Genomic DNA, 22,431 nt, shown 5'->3' on the forward strand with positions numbered 1-22,431 from the left:
GCAGGCGCCAAACCGCTGCGCCACCCCAGGGATCCCATTATTCAGCTTTAAAAAAAAAAAAGAAGAAGAAGGAAATGGGCACCTGGTGGCCCAATGAACCAGGTAAGCATCTGCCCTCAGCTCAGATCATGATCTCAGGGTCTTAGGATTGAACCTCACTCATGTCAGGCTCCATGCTCAGCCTTCTTTCTCCCCTTCCCTCTCTCCCTCCCCACCTCCCTGCTTGTGCTCACTTTCTCACTCAAATAAAATCTTTAAAAAAAATTAAAATAAAATAAAAACTTAAAAAAAAGAAGGAAATCCTGCCAACTTTAACTACATGAATGAACCTGCAAGACATTATGCTAAGTGAAATTATGTTGGGCTCAAAAAGACAACTACTGCATGATCTCACTTCTATGTGGAATCGGAAATAATTAAATTCATAAAACAGGGACACCTGGGTGGCTCAGCAGCTGAGCATCTGCCTTTGGCTCAGGGCGTGACCCCAAGTCCCAGGATCAATTCCCGCATCAGGCTCCCTGCATGGAGCCTGCTTCTCCCTCTGCCTGTCTCTGCCTCTCTCTCTCTGTGTCTCTCATGAATAAATAAATAAAATCTTAAAAAAAAAAACAACAAAACTATTTCAAGGGATGCCTGAGTGGAGCAGCTGTTAAAGCATCTGCCCTCGGCTCAGGGCATGATCCTGGATCCTGGGATCGAGTCCCACATCAGGCTCCCCGCAGGGACCCTGCTTCTCCCTCTGCCTCTCTCTCTGTGTGTCTCTCAGGAATAAATAAATACAATCTTTAAAAATAAATAAATAAATACAATTTCTTTTTTTTTTTTTAAGATTTTATTTATTCACGAGAGACACAGAGAGAGGCAGAGACATAGGCAGAGGGAGAAGCAGGCTCCATGCAGGGAGCCCGATGTGGGACTTGATTCCAGGTCCCCAGGATCACGTCCTGGGCGAAGGCCTGTGCTCAACTGCTGAGCCACCCAGGCTGCCCAATAAAAACTATTTCAAGGGGCAGCTGGGTGCTCAGTAGTTGAGTGTCTGCCTTCCGCTCAGGTTGTGATCCTGGGGTCCTGGGATGGAGTTACGCACTGGACTCCCCGCAGTGAGCCTGCTTCCCCCTCTGCCTATGTCTCAGCCTCTCTCTCTGTGTCTCTCATGAATAAAAAACAAAAGCTTAAAGAAAAAATTTTTTATAAAAAAAAAAAGACTATTTCAAAAGTGCCTGGGTGACTGAGTTAGTTGAGTGTCCAACTCTTGATTTTGGCTCAAGTCATGATCTTAGGGTTTTGAGATCGAGCCCTGTGTTGCTCTTGCTCAGTGGGGAGGTCTGCTTGAGATTCTTTCCCTCTGCCCCACTCTTGTGCGCAGGTGTGCGCATGCGCACACACACACACTCTAAAATAAAAAAAAATTTTTCAAAAGATAAAGCAAAAAAAAAAAAAAGAAGAAAGAAAGAAAAGAGAAAAAAGGAGATAATAATGCCCAAAACAATTATGTGATCCCAATAATTTTTAAATTTCTGAATAGCAATTTTAGGACAATGGGATTATAAATATAATCAAACAAAATAAAACAAGTAATTTGTTTTGCATACATGTATAAGGTGTCGTGCTGGTGTTTTACATTCTGATAGATAAAAAATAATAATAATAAAATCCCTAGATCCTGAAATCTCACTCTAGGAAGCACCTAGAAGCTTTGGTTAAAATAAGAGTGAACTCCTTTTTAAAAGCACAGCTGAAAATAAACAAATAAGAGAAATCTCCAAAGGCTAGCAGTAAAGAGGAAGCTAAACACTGGAGTGGTAAACTAAGTTGAGGCTTGTCAGCCTAGTGGAGTGTTAGTCTAATCTTAGCAAACAAGAGACTTGGGTGTTTACCCATTTAATGAACAAAAGAGACAATGGTTTGGTATTATGTAAAGTAGGGTGGGATTGGGAGTTGACACTCCAGTATAAGGTAGGAAACTTTTTTTTTTTTTTTAATGATACAGTACATTTTCATACTGCTTACCTGGAATCACTTAAAACAGGTTGAAGTTAAAGAAAACCTGTCTCTTAAGTGACTATGCCTCCAGGAATGTTGCCAATATTAGAGTTACTTCTGTACCATTTCAATTATTAGTCTGCAATATCATATCGACAGTTTCACCGGCTTTCATTGATAGGTTTTACCTTACAGCTCCTGAGCCATTCCATACTGCTGGACACTGGGAACAATATGGCCATTCTTTTGAATCTAATCTATTATCAATGGCATCCTACGGAAGAAAAGAATTAACACCAACAAAAAAATGTAAATTCCAGGATTTTTTATTTGTGCATTTTACATAAAACTCAAAACTTGTGTTTACAAGTCAGGGACCTAAAGGTATGTAAATATTTAATGAAATAAGGTTAGCTTTCTCTCTGATACTTACAAATCTTACTTGCTTCAAAAACTAATGCAATCATTTACTTACTTATTAAACCAATATTTACTGAATGTCTACATTTCTTCACGTGGAGGGTCTCCAATACTGGTATAAGGAATGCAGAGACCTTATCAAAACATTTATCTCTAGAGTGCTAGGGGTTTCTAAATAACATCCTAGTCCTGACATACCTCTTAGGCTACTGGAGAGCCCAGGCCTTGCCCTTCATTGCAGTGGCTCTAAAATAGGATGTGCATCCCTGACCTAAGGGATGAGAGAACTTTTCCTTTTGTTAAAAAAATTTTTTTAGGGTTTGTGATATAGGATTTGCTAGGTATATAGATTATGTTTCTCACCAGCACAGTAATACATAGTTTATAAATAGTCATATACTATAAGCTTATGTTCACAATTTTTATGGTTAAGTTATGCATGATTATAACAATCTGGAGACCACTGCATTACAGCACAGTAATATAAAAGGTATTACTAGTACATGGGCATAAAGAATGAGCAAAAGGTATTCAGTAATCCAAGAATATTTCATTAAAACTATAAGAAGCAAAGAAATCAAGTTTCAGGAGAAATCCTGAAGGTCTTAGAATGCCACTGAGCCAAAACTAAACTTTTTAAATTAACATGCAAATACTTATTACAGGATTCAGGAAGTCAATTCTTATTTTAAATGTACCAGCCAAGAAAAACTACTCAGCTAGATCCTTGTTATGGGTAGGTTATGTTGTAGAAAACAAAGTCTAAATTCTTTAAACTTTTCACCTATGGTTAAGAATGTGTGAATGACAAAATCAGCCAAACAAAACAGGAAAATTATAGTCATAAATTATACACATTTAGTTCCCAAAGCAAAGTTGAAACAGGTTTAAGTCAAAGGAAAATTGGAATAAATGAAACTATAACTGAACAATCAATGTCATGATTTTATTGCTCATAATACAACTTTTATTAGTTCATTTTCTAATTTCCCATAATTGAATATTAGTTTCTAAAAGCAAACAGTACTAAAGGCATAAGCCATCTGTTGGACGGAACAGCAAACTATAATTTACAATTTACAGTTTAAAACACAAATACTTTTCCAAGAATACCAGAGTCTAACTGGTTGTATGCAAACGTTATTTTGTAGAACTTTCATTCAAATAAATTATTTAACCTTCTGCTACATATAGTTATTTAAAACAACAGGGTTTTTTTTTTTTTTCCAATAAGGCAGTATGTATGCTTACTTTTATTTATTTTGAGGCAGTTTGTAAGTTTGTTTGAGATCTTTAAAGAATCTTCACATTTCCTTTCCACCCTTGACCCCAGATACAGCCTTCTTTTATGAACCCTCCCAGTACAGCAGAAATTTCTGACCAACAGATATGCTCAGACTGACAGATAAACATAAAAAAGGAAAAAATATTCTACACAAAGGCACTTAGGGTATAAGTAAAATTTAATGAATTTTACCTCCAAAATATCTTTGATAAAAGGTGTCCATCGAGAGAGTTGAAAAGTTTCTTCTGTAGACCTATCCTTTCTTAATGGTTTACTTTGTTGAGACTAATAGAAGAAAAAAATTTTAAACCCGTAATCTTATATAGTAATATTATTACATTTCTTAAAAAGGTATTTAAAGTACAGCAAATACTATGTTGACTGTTTGACTCAGTAAAACTAAGAGTGCAGGGGCACCTGGATGGCTCAGTGGGTTAAGCATCTACCTTCGGCTCACATCAGGATCTCAGGGTTCTGGGATTGATCCTTGTGCCCCATGTCAGGCTCTCTGCTTGTGGTGGGTCTACTTCTCCCTTTCCCTCTGCCCCTTACCTTCTGCTGTGAGCATTCTCTCTTGCTCACTCTCTCTCAAATTAATATATTCTTATAAAACAACAACAACAACAACAAAAAAACAACTAAGAGTAGAAATGCCTACTCAAAAAATCTAAGTAGGAGGAGTCACATAATTTCATAATTTTGTGCTCTGATAAAATATGTATCAGTACCAGAAAATATATTTACTCAAAAGTGCAAAGCTTGATGGGAAAGAGAGATTCTAAACAGAGTTCTTTCAAGATTTACTATAAAAGGAATCAGAGAAAAGCATAAAGAGTAAATTATAACAGAAGACCTAAGATATAAATTCACTAGAAAAATGTATTTGTCCAAATTACTCATATACAGAAAACAAAATGTAAAAATTTTTACTTACCAAATCTATAGAGTAAAATTAAGAAGATTATTTACTTGGATTCCCACATAAGAAAACATATTTAATGCAAACAACCATATACGTACAGATAGGAATATATATTGAACGAAAGATTTCTTACTGGGGGGACAATGGGAACACCAAGGTAACTCCAGTTACGGATCATGTCACTCTCATTTTCTATCTTTACGTTCTGGATCAACCTGTCCAAATTTTCTTCCGTAGTTCCTTAGATAAAAATATGAGTGCACAATCACATAATTGCTACCACAATCATGTCTAGTTTCAGGTAGTACCCATGAATAAAGCTTTTTAAATAAAAGCAAATGTTTAATTATATATCCTTCAATCTTCTCCCAATTTCCAATTTTTCCTTATATTTATCTTACCCAACATAAGCTACTACTTTTGAATTTTCTAAGACTCTCCTATGATCAATAGTAATTACTTATTATAACGTGATTTTAGATTTGAGTATTTTAATATATTCATAAAAATAAAGTCTCTATTACCATTAATACTGAAGATGTAAAGTAGAATTGCTCTTATTTTATCATAATTATCATGACTTTTGTTGAGCAGAACTGGAAGGAGTACTCTCATAGAATCTTTCACTTTCTGTCCTTCTGCATCAGTTCCAAGTGCCAGGTCCTTAATGAAAATTAAATATAGTCAGTGGCCTATAATCCAAGTTCACTTCTCAATTAAAAATCTCTTAAATCCAGGGGTACCTGGCTGGCTCAGTCAGTAGAGTATGTGACTCCTGATTTCAGGATTGTTAAGTTCAAAGCCCCACACTGGGTAGAGATTAAAAATAAAATATTTTTTTAAAGATCTTAAATCTTGCTAAATTTTTTTTTTTAAGATTTTATTTTATTTATTCATAGAGACAGAGAGAAAGCGAGAGACAGAGACACAGGCAGAGGGAGAAGCAGGCTCCATGCAGAGAGCCCAACGCGGAACTCGATCCAGGGTCTCCAGGATTACGCCCCGGGCTGCAGGCGGCGCCAAACCTGCTGCGCCACCGGGGCTGCCCAAATCTTGCTAAATTTTAATGTAACATTGATGATACTTCAAATACAGGCATTACTTGTAAACTACTGATTGTACAAAATATAAAAAGTCAAAAAAATAATTCAGAGAAAAAAAAAGATTAAACCTATGCTTCTAGGGTAATCCTGAGCCACATGTGGTTAATGAGCACTTGAAATGTGGCTAGCCTGAATTAAGCTGTGTTTATAAATGAAAACACTAGATTTTGAAGACTTGGTGCATAAAAAGGAATGTAAAATATGTCACTAATATTTTTTATATTGATTACATGTTGAAATAATGTTTGGAAAACATTAGATCAAGTCAAATACATTGTTTATTTTTATTTTTTTAAAATACATTGTTTAAATTAACTACCTTTCTTTTTACCTTTTTAACGTGACTACAGTTGACCTTTGAATAGCACGGGTTTGAAGTGTGCGGATCCACTTATCCATGGATTTTTTTCAAAAAAATTTTTTTTTTCATTTATTTATGATAGTCACACAGAGAGAGAGAGAGAGAGGCAGAGACATAGGCAGAGGGAGAAGCAGGCTCCATGCACCAGGAGCCCGATGTGGGATTCGTTCCCGGGTCTCCAGGATCGCGCCCTGGGCCAAAGGCAGGCGCTAAACCGCTGCGCCACCCAGGGATCCCTTTCAATAAATATAACAAAGTGCTTTACATGTATTTTTCTCTTCCTTATGCTTTTCTTAGAAACATTTCCTCTAGCTTGCATTACTGTAAGAATACAGTATATAATACATATAACATACAAAATATGTGTTAACCAACTGCTTATGTTATCAGTAAGGCTTCTGGTCAAATAGACGGTTATTAGAGTGGGGGAGTCAAGTTTTGCGGGAGTCAAAAGTTATACATGGACTTTTTTACTGTGTGTGTGTGTGGGGGGGGGATCAGCACCCCTGATCCCCATCCAAGAGTCAGCTATACTGTAATATTTAAAATTACATATGGCTTGGGGTGCCTGGGTGGCTCAGTTGGTTAAATGTCTGACTCTTGATTTCAGCTGAGGTAATACATAATCACAAGGTCATGAGATTGAACCCCTGCTTAAGATTCTCTCTCCCTCCCCCATGCCCTTTCCCTGTTCATGCTCTCTCTTGCTCTCAGTGTCTCAAAAAAAATCAAACAAATAAAATTCAATAGCGCTTGCATTCCATTTCTCTTAGCACCGGTCTAAACAGTTTTGGCATTATGGCGGTGGTGGGGGAGGGGGGGGCAGGAGGGACTCTTAAAACAAGTTAAATGTGCCAATGTAGTATGCTGCAGGGTGCTGCATTAAATGTTGCACCTATTAAGAAAGGCCTGCCAATAGCATTACTCTGAAATAATGTTCCAAACACTAAAATTATCACATTTAACCCAAAACACACAATTATAGATTAGGAAAGACTGCTTATTATGATACCTATAGCTACCTGATAATGTTGGAGAGGAATGATGTATTTATTTATTAATTTACTTTTATTTTTATTTATTTTATTTTTAATTTTTATTTATTTATGATAGCCAGAGAGAGAGAGAGAGAGAGAGAGAGAGAGAGAGAGAGGCAGAGACATAGGCAGAGGGAGAAACAGGCTCCATGCACTGGGAGCCCGACATGGGATTTGATCCCAGGTCTCCAGGATTGCGCCCTGGGCCAAAGGCAAGCACTAAACCTCTGCGCCACCCAGGGATCCCTATTTATTTATTTTTATTTTTTAAGTAGGGTCCATGCCCAAGTGTGGAGCCCAACTCGGTGCCTGAATTCCACCTTGCAGAGATCTACACCTGAGCTGAAATCAAGTCAGATGCTTAAACCGACTAAGCCACCCAGGTAACCGGGGAGTGATGTATTTAAATACTGCCAAGTTGAGCCTCCTTCTAAAAGAGATTCTGTGATTTAGTGCATCTTACAAAGTTTAATCTAGAAGTTTATGATGACATAGGTATTTCTCACTCTGCACATACCTGTTCACTTTTACAGAGTTTTTCTATATTAGGCTTGAATTTACTCATGCAATCTTCTGCTAAGTTAAGATGAACAACTTGCTGAAAAACAAAAGAAATCAATTATTGAATACATTTTAACTTCTTTTTGTACAATTGATAATATTAAACTTGTGAGATGGGCACGAAGGAAATTATGGGCTGAGGTGGAAAGGAGGTACCACGTAAAAAAGGAAAATAGTTCAAGAAAAAAGAGAAGTGAGAATTAACATGGTCCACAGGGGACAATCAAGAGACAGCAAAAAATAAAATGGAAGGGTTGACTATGTGTTTAAGAGTAATGATAAAGGTGGTCAGGGAAAAAAAAAAGCTAAGCCCTAAAAGTCCAACAGAAAAAGTTTTTGAATTTATATTATCGGTTCTTGATCAGGGTGCCATATGATAAAAAAAAAAAATGTGTTAAGATTATTCTGACAATGACTCATAAGAAGGATTGATACAGCAAAATGAACAGTTTAAATGCTAACACGGCTTAGCTGCTCTTAACTACTAATATATAATTATTAAAGAACCAAGCAGAACCACCACTGGTTAATCCAATGTTGAATTTTCTTTTTAAGTTGATAAACACAAAATTCTCTAGCTGCTGAAGACAAAGATACAAAAAGTTGAAGCTGGATTTGGATGAATTTTAGAGGGTAACTAATACCAAGTATCCCAAGACACCCACTACTAATCCTGACTATAGAACTGGATGGACTAATACACTAAAAATGATAAAGTAATCTCATATACAATACTGCTTACCTTAGTAATCTGTTTACGAAAATGGGGCATCTTTTTCATGAGCTGGGCAAGTGCACTAAGTGATGTCTAGAAAAAAAAAGTCAAACATTTTTAAAACAAACTTATACTGCAGATATCCTATATAACAATTTTTGCAGTTTCTTAATTTTTTTTATGATTTATTTTTATTTATTTGAGAGAGAGAGTGCACGCACAGAGGGGAGAGACAGAAGGAGAGAGAGAATCTTAAGCAGACTCTGTGCTGAGCCCGGAGCCCAAGGAGGGGCTCAATCTCATGATCCTGAGATCATACCCTGAGCTGAAACCAAGAGTCAGATGCTTAACTGACTACTCCACCTTGGTACCCTCTATATAATAATTTTTAAATCTTGTAGTTTTATTGTTAATTTTTAAAAAATATTTATTTATTCATGAGAGACAGAGAGAGAAAGAGAGAGAGAGAGAGAGAGACAGGCAGAGGGAGAAGCAGGACTCCATGCAGGGAGCCCGATTTGGGACTCAATCCTGGGACTCCTGGATCACGCCCTGGGCTGAAGGCAGGTGCCAAACTGCTGAGCCACCTAGGGATCCCCCTATTGTTAATTTTCTAAATATGTGGCAAATTAAAAAAAAAAGCTCAAAAGACTGTAAGTTACAACAAAGTAGTTGGTATCAGAATTAGTCTTCCCTCCATAAAACAGAATTGGACAAAATACATAAGAGCTCTCAGCCAATGTATGAGAAAAAGAGCTTAAAGCTAAGATACTTGAGCAAAAGAAAGCATAGGTGATCCTTGTACTGACCCTGACGTTTCACTGGGACATTTTCCCAAACATAGGAAAGAAAGCAGAATTCATGTAAAAAGCTCTAGTCTCTCTGGATAGAGGAAAGAGATCAGAGCTGGGGCTCGTGAGGTAGGGTCGGGGCGGGGGGGGGGGGGGGGGGGTTGGTGCTACAGAGAAAGAGCTAGTCACAACATAACTCAAAGAAGGGTTGCTTGAGATCCCTAGCCAAAAGCTAAGGTGCACATATAAACAGGAAAACTCTTAAAGGACTGCCACAGAACAACTGCTGGGTGGCTAAATGCTAAACAAAGATTTCAGAGGGATCTTAGTGGTAAGAAAATACTGGTATTCTCTGATCCAAAGAAGAAAGAGCGGGATCCCTGGGTGGCACAGCGGTTTAGCACCTGCCTTTGGCCCAGGGCGCGATCCTGGAGACCCGGGATCGAATCCCACGTTGGGCTTCCTGCATGGAGCCTGCTTCTCCCTCTGCCTATGTCTCTGCCTCTCTCTCTGTGTGTGACTATCATGAATAAATAAATAAATAAAATCTTTAAAAAAAAAAAAAAAAAGAAGAAAGAGCTAAGTGAACATACCAGACATTCAGTACTAGGACTATGTCTTTGAACTAAGTACAAAAGGAAATACACTCACCATAACAGCACCTTGTATTAAGTCTCAACAGAATTAAAGTTACTTATCAGCAGATTAAAGGCAGACACTCAACTGCTGAGCTACCCAGCCATCAGAAAAGAACTTAATACTATTTGCAAAAAAAAAAAACCAAACAAACATCATTTAGAACCTCTGAAATATGTTATCTGAGATGTCTACCATACACCAAAATACTACTGGACATGTAAAAAAGTGATCAATAGTGAAGCGATAAAATAGTCAATAAACATAGATCTCAGACAAAGAAGATGTGGTATATATACACAATAGAATATTATTCAGAAATAAAAAAGAATGACATCTTGCCATTTGCAACAACATGGATGGATCTAGAGAGTCTAATGCTAATGAAATAAGCCAGTCAGAAAAAGAAATACCATACGATTTCACTCATGTGGAATCTAAGAAACAAAACAAATGAACAAAGAAAAAAAGAAACCAAAAAGCAGACTCTTAACTACAGAGAACAAACTGATGGTACCAGAGGGGGAGTTGCAGGGGGAATGGGTGCAATAGGTGATAAGAGATTAAAAGCACACTTTATGATAAACACCTGAGTAATGTATGGAATTGTTAAATCACTATATTGTACACCTGAAACTTATATAACACTGTATGTTAACTATACTGGAATTTAAAAAAAAAAAAAAAAAAAAAAAGGCTGACCTAAGACGATCCAGATGTTGGGGAGTTAGCAAACAAGAAATTCAAAAATTACATATTTATGTTAAAGAAAACAGGAAAAGATGGACTAAATGGATGAAAAAGATACAGTATTTCATCAGAAAATTAGAATTTATTTAAAAAATTCAACAGCTATCTTAAAACTAAATACAGTATTAGAAATTAAAACCACTGTCGGGATACCTGGGTGGCGCAGCGGTTTAGCGCCTGCCTTTGGCCCAGGGCGCGATCCTGGAGACCCAGGATCGAGTCCCACGTCGGGCTCCCGGTGCATGGAGCCTGCTTCTCCCTCTGCCTGTGTCTCTGCCTCTCTCTCTCTCTCTGTGTGACTATCATAAATAAATAAAAATTAAAAAAAAAAAAAAAAAAAACACTGTCAAATATGTCTGGGTGGCTGAGTCGGTTAAGAGTCTATCCTCTCCTCAGGTTGTGATCCCAGGGTCCTGGGATTAAGCCCTCCATAAGCCTCCTTGCTCAGTGGGGAGCTGCTTCTCCATCTCCTCCCTATTCGTACTATCACTCTCTCTCTCTCTTTCAAATAAATAAATAAAATCTTAAAATAAATAAAAATAAAACCAAAGTGACTTCCTATAATGGTGGTGGGAGTATAAAATGGTACAGCCACAACAGTTTGGAATTTTCTTATAAAGTTAAAAAAGCATTTACCATATGACCCAGCAATTTCACTCATTTACCCAAGTGAATGAAAACACCTGTTTATACGAGACCTGAATGTTTTATAGTGGCTTTACTCATAATTACCAACAACCTGAAAAAAAAAATGTTCAACAACTTGAGTAGATAAACTGTGGTATACACAGAAACTGGAACACTACTCAGTATTTAGTTGGTGAAGCCACTGTTACATGCAACATGAATACAAGTGTATTACAATAAATGAGAAGTCCTACTGTATTATAAAGGCTACACTATAGAGACAGAGAACAGAGTAGTGGTTGCCAGATCAGAGCTGAATAGAGGGGTTATCTACAAGGGACAAAAAGGAATTTTGGGAAGGTAATGGAAGTATTCTATATATTGACTGTGGTTATATGATTGTAGGAATTTGTCAAAACACACAGAATTTTATATTATACAGCAAGAACTTTTATAAATCAATGTAAAAAGAACAATATATAGAATGACTTTAACAGGAGAATGGACATCAACAGAGACAGAAATAGGAGACTCGGGTTAATAGAAAACATTCAATTAAAGCAAAGAGGAAAAAAGTATGGGGAAAAAAAAAAAGGAACAGAATGTAAAAGATGTAGAATATGGTAGAAAAAAAAGAAATCTAACTCAAGTAGATGGAGTCCTGGGAGGAAAGGAGAAATAGTAGGATGAAATCAAGACACGAGGAAATAATGGCCAAGAATTTTACAAATATGATGAAAGTTACTAATCCAGTGATTCAAACAGCTCAAGAAATGCAAGGAAGAGACATACCAAGAAAAATATATTACAGTAAGAAACATGATGGCTAAATTGCTAAAAATCAAAAATAAAGGGAAAATCTTTAAAAAGACACTTAAAATTTTTTGATTTATTTATTCATGAGAGACACACAGAGAAAGGCAGAGACATAGGCAGAGGGAGAAGCAGGCTTCTCACAGGGAGCCCAATGCGGGACTTGATCCCAAGACCTGGGATCACGCTCTGAGCCAAAGGCAGACACTCAACTGCTGATCTACCCAGGCGTCCCAAAAGACACTTTATCTTCAGGAAAACAACATGAAAGCTGGCTTCCTTAATATAAACTATGGTAGCCAAAAGGTGATGCATTGAAATCTTCACACTGCTAAAAGGAAAACTGCCAACCTTGAATTTTAAATCTTGCAAAAGTGTACCTGAAAAGTTTGCAAAGCAAAGATATCCTCAGATAAAACAAAAGTTGAAAATTCATCCAGCCTTCATGGAAAAACACTGAAGAGTAGTAAGGAGTAAGTAACAATAAATTTCACACACATGTGGGTAATATAAAAGTCTACTGAGAATTGGGGCTCCTTGGTGGCTCCATCGGTTAAATGTCCAACTCTTGGTTTCATGATCTCAGGGCTATGGGACAGAGCCCCATGTTGGGCTCCATGCAGGCCATGGAGCCTGCTTAAAATTCTCCCCCTCCCCACCCCTTCCACACTCTCTCTCTCTCTAAAAAACAAACAAACAAAAAACAAACAAAAGTCTATTGAGAATTTAAAACAAAAATAACATTTTTTTAAATTTTTATTTATTTATGATAGTCACAGAGAGAGAGAGAGAGAGAGAGAGAGGCAGAGACATAGGCAGAGGGAGAAGCAGGCTCCATACACCGGGAGCCTGACGTGGGATTCGATCCCAGGTCTCCAGGATCGCGCCCTGGGCCAAAGGCAGGCGCTAAACCGCTGCGCCACCCAGGGATCCCAAAAATAACATCTTTTTAAAAGATTTATTTATTTATTTTTAGAGAGAGAACAAAAGAGTGTGAGCATAGGTTGGGGGTGGCAAGGGGCAGAGGGAGATCATTTTAATCAGACTCCCTGCTGAGCATGGAACCTCACACAGGGCTTGGTCCCTAAGATCAAGACCTGAGCAGAAATCAAGAGTCAGATGCTCAACCAACTGAGCCACCCAGGCACCGCCCCCGCCAAATGATATCTTTAGTCTATAAAACACATGTTGTAGTAAAATATATGAAAACAATAACACAAAAGAGGAAGGGATAAATGTAGTTAAACTGTTGTAAGATTCTTGAATTATTCAGGACATGGCAAAAGTATACTTTAAGGTAGACTATGAAAATATAAGGATACATTCTGGGGTGCCAGGACAGCTCAGTTGGGGAGTGTCCGACTCCTGATCCTGGCTCAAGTCATGATCTCAAGACTGTGACATCTAGCCCTATACTGGACATCTTGTGCTCCATACAGTCTGTGTGAGATTCTCTCTCCCTCCCCCTATTTACAAGTGGCTCTCTCTAAGTAAATAAATAAAATCTTTTAAAAAAAATAAAAAAGGAATATGACAGGGAAATATTTCTCATAAACCTGGAATTAAATATCCCAAGCAAAATTTTAGCAAATACATTCAGTGTTATAGGAAAAGGATAATGCATCAAGACTAGTGCAACTTATTCTGGGAATACATGGTTGGTTTGTTAGAGAATCAATGTAATTTGTCATATTAACGGAAAAAAGGAGAAAAATAATTTCAATAGATGCTAAGAAAACATTTGATGAAATCTAACACCCATTCTAATTACAAAAACCTGAACATCCTACTTGCAAATTAATAATAGGATAATCCTGGATAAACCTAAAGGGGCACCTGAGTGGCTCAGCAAATTGAGCATCCAAATCTTGATTTTGGCTCACATGATGACTTCAAGTGTTCCTGGGATGGAGCCCACACTGGACCGCATGCAAGGTGTGTAGACTGCTTGGGATTCTCTCTCTTCCTTGCCCTCAGCCCACCCCTCCCGATCTTGTGCTTTCTCTCAAAAACAACAACAACAACAACAACAACAACAACAACAAAAGGATGTATCTAAAATACAACACTCAAAGGTGAAATTTCAAACATGTTTCTCCTAAGGCTGGGAATGAGACAATGATATCCTCTATCATCAATTCTGTTCTACATTATAAAGCTAAGAGATATTAACTACAAAGAAAACTATTTTAAAATGTATAAAGATTGGAAAGGATTGGGTTAAATTTTCTTTATTCACAGATGATATTATTGTATAATCTTCTGGAATGATGGAAAGGTTTTCTATCTTGATTTAGGTGGTGGTTCCAAATATATACATATAAAAGTAAAAATTTACTCAGTATATACTTAAGATTTGTGCACTTAGGGGATCCCTGGGTGGCTCAGCTGTTTAGTGCCTGCCTTAGGCCCAGGCGTGATCCTGGAGTCCTGGGATCGAGTCCCACATCGGGCTCCCTGCATGGAGCCTGCTTCTCCCTCTGCCTGTGTCCCTGCCTCTCTCTCTTTTTCTCTCTCTCTCTCATAAATAAATAATAAAAAAATCTTAAAAAAAAAAAAAGATTTGTGCACTTAGGTAAATTACACCTCAATATAAAAAAAATATCTAACAAAAAATGCACTGATGAAATCAGCTAAAATGGCCTTTTAAAAATAAACTCAGGAAAAAAAAATAAAAAATAAAAAAATAAAAATAAAAATAAACTCAGGGACACCTGGGTGGCTCAGTGGTTGTCTGCCTACAGCTCAGGATGTGATCTCGGGATCCGGGATTGAGTTCCACATCAGGCTTTCTGCAGGGAGCCTGCTTCTCCCTCTGCCGATGTATGTCTCTGTCTCTGTGTGTCTCTCATGAATAAATAAATCTTTTTTAAAAAATTAAAAATAAAATAAAAATTTAAAAATAAATTCAAATGAAACAAGACAGACAAAATGTTGCTAACTATTGAGATTAGGTAATAGGTACATGGGAATTCATTTTCTCTACTTTTGTGTATGTCAGAAATTTTGCCAAATGGAAAATTAAAAAGATAAAATAAAAACTTTAAACACATTTTAAAACTCACCATATTATTTTGAATGTTAAATAAAAGTCTTACCTTTCCTTCTGTTGCCTTCTTTGTTGATGAAATTTCCTTCATTAGTTTGGGAATTTCCCTGTCAAATTTGAGGAAATTCTTTAGATTTCCAAGGTGTAACTCTTTAGAGAAATATTTTAGATTATAAAATACACTTTCATGTACATAGTGCCTGAAAAATATGTAATAAAAATTAAAGTGGGTTCACATACTCTAATACAACTGCAATATGCCGATGTCGAATTCTGACCCAGAGGTCATCATCTTCTTCAAGGATTGCCTCCTTCTCTTTCCCATCTGTTTTGTATCTGCAAGTAGACAGAAATATAAATCTTTTGGATTACCCCCCACCAAAAGTGGAAGAAACAGTTTTACAAATACTAATTTTAACACTCAGCTCAAGAAATTGAACAATACACACTATTCAATCAATATTTTAGGAGGATAATGAATACCTAATCAAAACTATGGCATATTGCTATCCTTACATTAAAAATCAAAGTGCTATCTACCAAGATATTTTTGTTTTCAAATGTTAGGATTTAGCTATATTATAGTTTTAGGGTCAGCAAAATGGTATTTTATGAAACAAAAATTCAATGTCCTACAATCAACTCTAAGAACAACACTGAATTTATATTAACATCTCCTAATTGCTTAAAATACTATTTTGATGTGTTCATCATAACCATCAACATAACTATCAAAGACTCGTTAAGTGAAGAACAGAAATTCACCCCTAATGTAGCCTATTAAATACTGATGTCAGAGTTCACACTTTCATAAACATGTATCCAAGTAAATAAATTCATAAACATGTATTATCTGTTTCTATATTCTTCCCTAATCCTATAAACCACATCTCCTTTGAAGAATGGGAAAGGAAATGAGAGAAAAACTAATGTAGTCATAAAAAATTGTGATTGCTTTAATGAGTCCTACTGAAGCAAGAAGCAATTCAAGGAGTTCATGAAATTACTCAAAATGGGCTTCCTGAATGCCTCCCCAAATGTAATTTCTCCCTTCTCTTTTTTATGCAGATAGCCTCCTTCCATCTGTGGAGCTAGGGAGATTCAATCACCCTTGCAACTGTCAGTTTCCTGAGCCAAGATTAGGAAGGGCAGCTTTGAACTTTCCCAGCCCTAAACTGCAGACAATAAATGTAGATTTCTACTGTATGAGTGCACTCACTTCCAGAATTCCCCAAATTATAGGCCCCCCTATAAAACCATTTACCTATGTGGTCTTAATTGCAGATATCCAAAGGTAGAGTGACTGTGCTCACTCAGAATACACTAAGAACGGAAGCCGCCCATTTGCAATTTAAAATGCCACTTTGTACTCATATAATATCTTTAACCTTTGATTTATAAACAAAGATTACGGCAGGCAGTAAGCCTAACAATAATAAAAGAAGATGACAACCCTATTTTAAGAGTACATTTAAAGAGATCACCAAAAATCAATCAATCACCAAAATAAAAAGTAGAATATGGATACTGAGAATTTTCTGCTTTGTATTGGTTCCATTAACAATTGCAATGGACTACAAAACATAAGTAGTTCAAGCTTCCATCTTAGTCTTATCTCTGGACTTTCCTGATTCATAATAGAGTATTGCTGGCTTTTTTTTTTTTTTTTTTTTTTAAGCCTCTTCTTTACTCTTAAAAAATTAAACCTGGCTTTCTTTGCCATCAAACCTAGGGAGAGAAATTTTTTTTTTTAAAGTAGGCACTACACCCATCACAGAGCCAAATGAGGGGTTGAAGGGAGATGACGGATGGATGGATGGAAGGGGAGGGGCAAAAAGACAGGGAGAGAGAATCTTAAGCAGGCTCCATACCCACCCAGCTCAAAGCCTGACATGGGGCTTGATCTGACCTGAGCTGAAATCAAGAGTTGGGATGCTTTAGACAACTAAGCCACAGGTGCCTTGTGAGAGATAAATATTGTAAATACTAGGTTATTTACATGGGGCAGCCCGGGTGGGTCAGTGGTTTAGTTCTGCCTTCAGCCCAGGGCCTGATCCTGGAGACCCCGGATCGAGTCCCACATTGGGCTCCCTGCATGGAGTCTGCTTCTCCCTCTGCCTGTGTCTCTGCCTCTCTCTCTTGTCTCTCATGAATAAAAATAAATAAAATCTTTAAAAAAAAAAATCTGACATGTATGTTTATAGTCTGAAACCAAGTCCTTTAATTCCTCTTTTTCCTTTTTAAAAATTTAATTCTTAGGGGATCCCAGGGTGGCTCAGCGGTTTGGCGCCTGCCTTTGGCTTAGGTTGCGATCCTGGAGTCCCGGGATCGAGTCCCGTGTCAGGCTTCTGGCATGGAGCCTGCTTCTCCCTCTGCCTGTGTCTCTGCCTCTCTCTCTCTTCTCTCTCTCTTTCTCTCTGTGTCTATCATAAATAAATAAATAAATCCTAAAAAATAAATAAATAAATAGATAAATAAATAAATAAAAATTTAATTCTTTTTTAAATCTCTTGGGCAATGAAGGTTTAGAGACTAAACGACGAGAGATAAACAGTATCTCTTCTGAAAACTCTGAATAAACTGTTTAAAACTACTTTTGTATTAGAAAAATAGCAATACTGATTCCTATATATCACCAGACAGTAATATAAATTACACAGAGAAAAATTTAGGAGCCAGGATTTGACCAGAATACAAATAAACACACAACAAAAAACACATAAATTACAATACACACAATAGAAAATAGATCTTTTCATCTATTAGAATTACTAGATTAATTTAAATATAAAACTTCAGAAAACTAACTCATTTTCCTTTTTCTACTATGCTTAAGCAGTAAATCATAGCTGAAAAATGCAAAAAAAAAAAAATGCCAATTTGGACTTAGAGATTATGATATTAACATGTAATATATACATGTATGTACATCTATATATGCTCAAAATGATTCACAATAATACAATAAAATAGTTCCTTGATAGAAAAGTTATTTCACTTTTCATTTAGCTTTCTGTTTGGCATTACTTTTAAACTACATATGCTTATATTAGAGATAAGTCAATAGGTATCAAATTAGTAACACTATGCCCATTCTTAGTAGTTATCCTATTCAGTTTTCCAGTCTCCTAATCTTCTTAAATACATTATATTGACAAGACATACACACAGACACTTTTGCATGTGTGAGTCAGAATAATTATAGCCTAACAAGTTTGAATATGGTTTCCACTTCAACAAATATAGTAGTGAGCCTGGTATTTACTCTTAACATAAGCAAAAAGTCCAAATTCTACCTGTTTAAATGTACCTTTGTTGTACACATTAATTAAGGAAGTAACTATACCAAAAAAGCTTTTTCAAAGCAAATTATCCATTAACTTAGACGGTCAAGATATTTTTAACAAGTTATGATTATAGCGGTAAGAGAATGGTTAGGTTTCTGAATATCAAAGTTACAGGGGCTTTAGATTTCTGGTGCCTACATGAATGCTCATATCCTATATATTCTGTTTGTATATGCCCTTTATATGCCCTTCAAGTTATACTTGCTTGTATGTATCATTCTCAATTGGCAGTAGATCATATGCCATTGCCTGAAAGGTCAGTTCATGCAGGACAGTGGACACAGGATCAAAGCCACGATCAATTATTATGAGCTGGGAATGAGTTTTACCCTGGAATAACAAGATAAAATTATCTTCAGAAATTTGAATTTCTTTGTGTGAACACCTTGTTAATATCTCAGAAAACAAAAGCAGACTTCTCCTAAGTTCTGTCTCATTCTTAAGAACATGAAGTTCTATTAAAATAGAAATTCAGAGTGGCACAACAAAGAGAAAAACAAGACTATAAAACCGAAAGCTTTCATAATTAGATTAAGGGGTTATATTCAATATTACAATATTGTGAAAATTCATTGTAAAAAAGTAACATCTGCCTTGCACTAAAATCCATTTTCTGAGGAATTCAGCTCCATAGACCCTAAAACTGATATAAATTATGAATAGTATTTACTAAAGCTCTAAGCACAAGTGCTAAGCAAAAAATACATAATTTAATTCTTATAGCAACCATGTGGGGCAGGTATTATTATTTCCATTTGACAAGGGCATTAAAGCTTAAAATTTGTAACCTGCCCAAATCACATAGCTAGTCAGTGGCAGAACAGATATTCCATCCCAGGTCAGTTTCACTCCATGCCTGTGCTCTTAACTGTTATGCTATTTAAAAAGATTATACTCATGCCAGCTAGGATGGCAAATCAAAACGAAAGCCGTGTTATTAATTCACAAATAGCACTAATCATGAAACAGTGAATAACAGTGGCGGGAAAAGTATTGTTAATATCAGTATTTTCCATACTTCGTTTTAGAAATTAATAAATTTTTTGAATTATTAAAGCAGTAAGAAATAACTACAAATCCATGCATGTGATGAATCACCAAATTCTGCCCCTGAAACTAACACTATACGTTAACTTGACTTTAAATAAAACCTTCAAAGAAAAAAATAAGTAACTACAACTCATTAGACAGATGTTTCCTATTTATTTACATATATGAGACATAGTTAAATTACATGAAATAGACCTTTAAAAATTTTTAATTAACCATTTTCATTTAAACCTTGAGACAGGGACAACCCTCTTGGATCCCCTCCTACTTTGGGAGCTTTGTACTACCACTTTACTATCTCACTCAAAAACTCTTGCTTTGCTGTAAAATAAACCTTGAGACAAATACATGGTTAAGAGCATGGCCTCTGGAATCACAGAGATTCAGGTTGGAGTCCAATTTTGACCACTATTTTGCTGTAAGACTTTAGACAAACTGTTTAACTTGTTAGTATCTCAGTATTTTCATTTGTAAAACAAAATACAACCAGAACCTCTGCTGTTCTGTAGAACCGATGACTGTAAAGATTTAATGTAATAACACCATAAGACATTTAGTGCCTAGCACTTAGCCTTCAATTCATGTAAGTTTTAAGTCCTCAAAAACACAAATAGAAAAAGTGCAATGTAAGTTGATATTAAGGATTGGGGTTATGATATGTGGAAGGAAGTATCATTTGACCTAAAGAGTCAGGAAACGCTTCGGAAAGGAAGTGACACTTCATTATGCCCTTAAATGAAGGAAAATTATCCAGCATTTGAAGGATGTATAATTTCCCAGGCAGAAAAATGGAAAGGACAAGTTTGTTTATTGCGGATTCTTTTTTTTTTTCATTGAAATTATGAAGGACAAAAGGGTATTTACTAACATACTGATTGTATGTCTCTTCTCTCATTCAACATACATTTATTATTACTATGCTACCCACTGAGCCACTATCCTCCTAACTACAACCAGAACAGCTTTCACCAGACCTCTAGTAACTTTTAAAGTTCTAGACTAACACTACATCTAAGCTTACACCCTCCCATTTCAGTGCAGCTGTTTGTGAACTTCCCTTTTTCATTATGCCTCTGCCAAAGAATCAGGTTATTAAAGCAAAAAGTCCCTCTTCTATAATGTACTGATTCTTTAAGCTCAAGAGCCCCTTCCACTGGGATGCCTTCCAAGATTCCAAATAGAAAAAGATTCAAGCCCTGCTTTCGTTCCCTTTACATTCTATGTATTATTCTTTTCATTTCACATACTAAAAAACACTTTATCAGTGGTTTCCTCTCTCATCTCCTCTTAGTTCTAAATTATCAACAGTTTCTTCCGTTCACTTCATATGGCTCCCTAGCCTCTGGCCCCACCTCCTTCAGTCTACTCACTTCATTCTCCAACCCAAGCCTAAATGCTGGTATTCTCCAGGTCTCAACCTTAGTCTCCGATTACTTTATACTATTTTCATAAGATAATAATAGCTGCCATTTATTAAACTCCTATATGTGCCAGACACGTTAATTTGCCTCATCTTCATACTAATCAACCAAGCTAATATGTTTACCTCATCCATTTTATAAATGAAAAAACTCAAGTAGATAATTTGTACAAAGTCACAGAGCTAGCAATAACTAGAATATACTGTTTACTCAGTAGCAAGCATTGTTATAAAAACCCTCTCTCTACTTTATAAAATAGGTATTCTTATTATCCCCATTTGTAGATAAAAAAACTCAGGCACAGAAAAGTTATATAAGTTGCCCAAATGGACATATCTATAAATTAAATGGCAGAGCCCAGATTTGGACATAGTGCTTACTTCAAACATGTATCTTCCCCACAAAAACCACACTATTAAGGTTTCAGCTACCATCTATGTTAATGATTCCCCAATAAGTAGTGGAAAATGAACAATAGCTTTTTTGCTTTATGAAGAAATAACAGACTTTGTGCATAATCGCTATTTGCCTTTTATACATTACCTTTATTTGGCTCTTTTCATCAATTTTGTAGTAGTTTTCAAGTTTTTTTTCAACAAGCTGGGCAAGCTTACTGGCATTATCTAGAGGTTTACTAAAAGTGGAAAAAATGTTCAAACAATTATCTTTCTTTCAAAACATATGTTATAATATCTAAAGCTGAATTCTAAAATTAAACCATGCTAGTTTATTAAAAGTTTATCAACAGAAAAATTCAGATAATAACAAATATAATATTATACTAATTTGTCTGGATTTTACAAATGTAAACCTTTTATGTGCTTCAATTTTCTTAATGTAAAGAAAATAATACATATAAGTAAAATTGCAGTTCCTTTTATTTCCTTCCCAATTCCTAGGCTTCTCCACTACTCTATCTAACCAAGATCATGAATTTGGTGTGCAGTCTTCCTGTCAATGCTGTTATATATAGTTACTATTTTATATATGTTTTATATATGTTTGAGATCTATGTTGACACATATATACCAAATTTATCATTTTAGTTCTAAATAGTATTCGATCATATGATTCTACTGGATTCTATGTATTCATTCCCTTAAGAATAGACATTTAAGTCAGTATGTTTGCCTAAAAGTATAACTGCCAAGTCACAAAGTATATTATTTTTACTTTTCTAGATATTAGCATATTGCTCTCCAAATAAGTTGACCAATTATCCTTCCCACTAGCAGTGTGCGATATCCCAACATGTTCTCTAACAGCTGATCATCTTTCCAATATAATCTTTTGCATAAAATCTTGTATATCACTCTCTTCTAAAATGATAAAATCATAGTCTAACTTAAAACTTCATGATCAGTGACATGTTATTATGGTACTTTTGAGTCTACAAGAAAAATGCTGGAAAAGGCTCCTCAACTAGCATACCAACCTCAAAAACAGAGGATCTCATTGTGAGGACTTTGGAGAGTTAAATAAAGCAGCAACTATAAAGAATAATTTATTACCCATTTTGCTTTAAAATATTTCAAGGTATCCCTGGGTGGCGCAGGG

The 22,431-nt window shown here is 36.0% G+C and overlaps 1 protein-coding gene across 2 annotated transcripts in view; it reads right to left on the bottom strand.

The window, feature by feature from the left end:
* Positions 1-22,431, bottom strand: part of STXBP3 (syntaxin binding protein 3) — a 50,266-nt gene that overhangs the window by 3,306 nt on the left and 24,529 nt on the right. Inside the window, exons 8-17 of one of the 2 annotated variants that reach the window (XM_038541133.1) lie at positions 21,418-21,508; positions 18,609-18,733; positions 15,297-15,392; positions 15,106-15,163; positions 8,418-8,483; positions 7,632-7,712; positions 5,138-5,276; positions 4,747-4,853; positions 3,884-3,976; positions 2,175-2,260 (exon numbers count right to left, since the gene is read on the bottom strand). In XM_038541133.1, the coding sequence (XP_038397061.1) occupies positions 2,175-2,260; positions 3,884-3,976; positions 4,747-4,853; positions 5,138-5,276; positions 7,632-7,712; positions 8,418-8,483; positions 15,106-15,163; positions 15,297-15,392; positions 18,609-18,733; positions 21,418-21,508 (942 nt within the window). The remainder of the gene's footprint in view (positions 1-2,174; positions 2,261-3,883; positions 3,977-4,746; positions 4,854-5,137; positions 5,277-7,631; positions 7,713-8,417; positions 8,484-15,105; positions 15,164-15,296; positions 15,393-18,608; positions 18,734-21,417; positions 21,509-22,431) is intronic. The other variant, XM_038541134.1, reaches the window with a different exon arrangement.

This window comes from Canis lupus, chromosome 6, assembly GCF_011100685.1.
Source record: "Canis lupus familiaris isolate Mischka breed German Shepherd chromosome 6, alternate assembly UU_Cfam_GSD_1.0, whole genome shotgun sequence".
NCBI classification, from domain to species: Eukaryota; Metazoa; Chordata; class Mammalia; order Carnivora; family Canidae; genus Canis; species Canis lupus.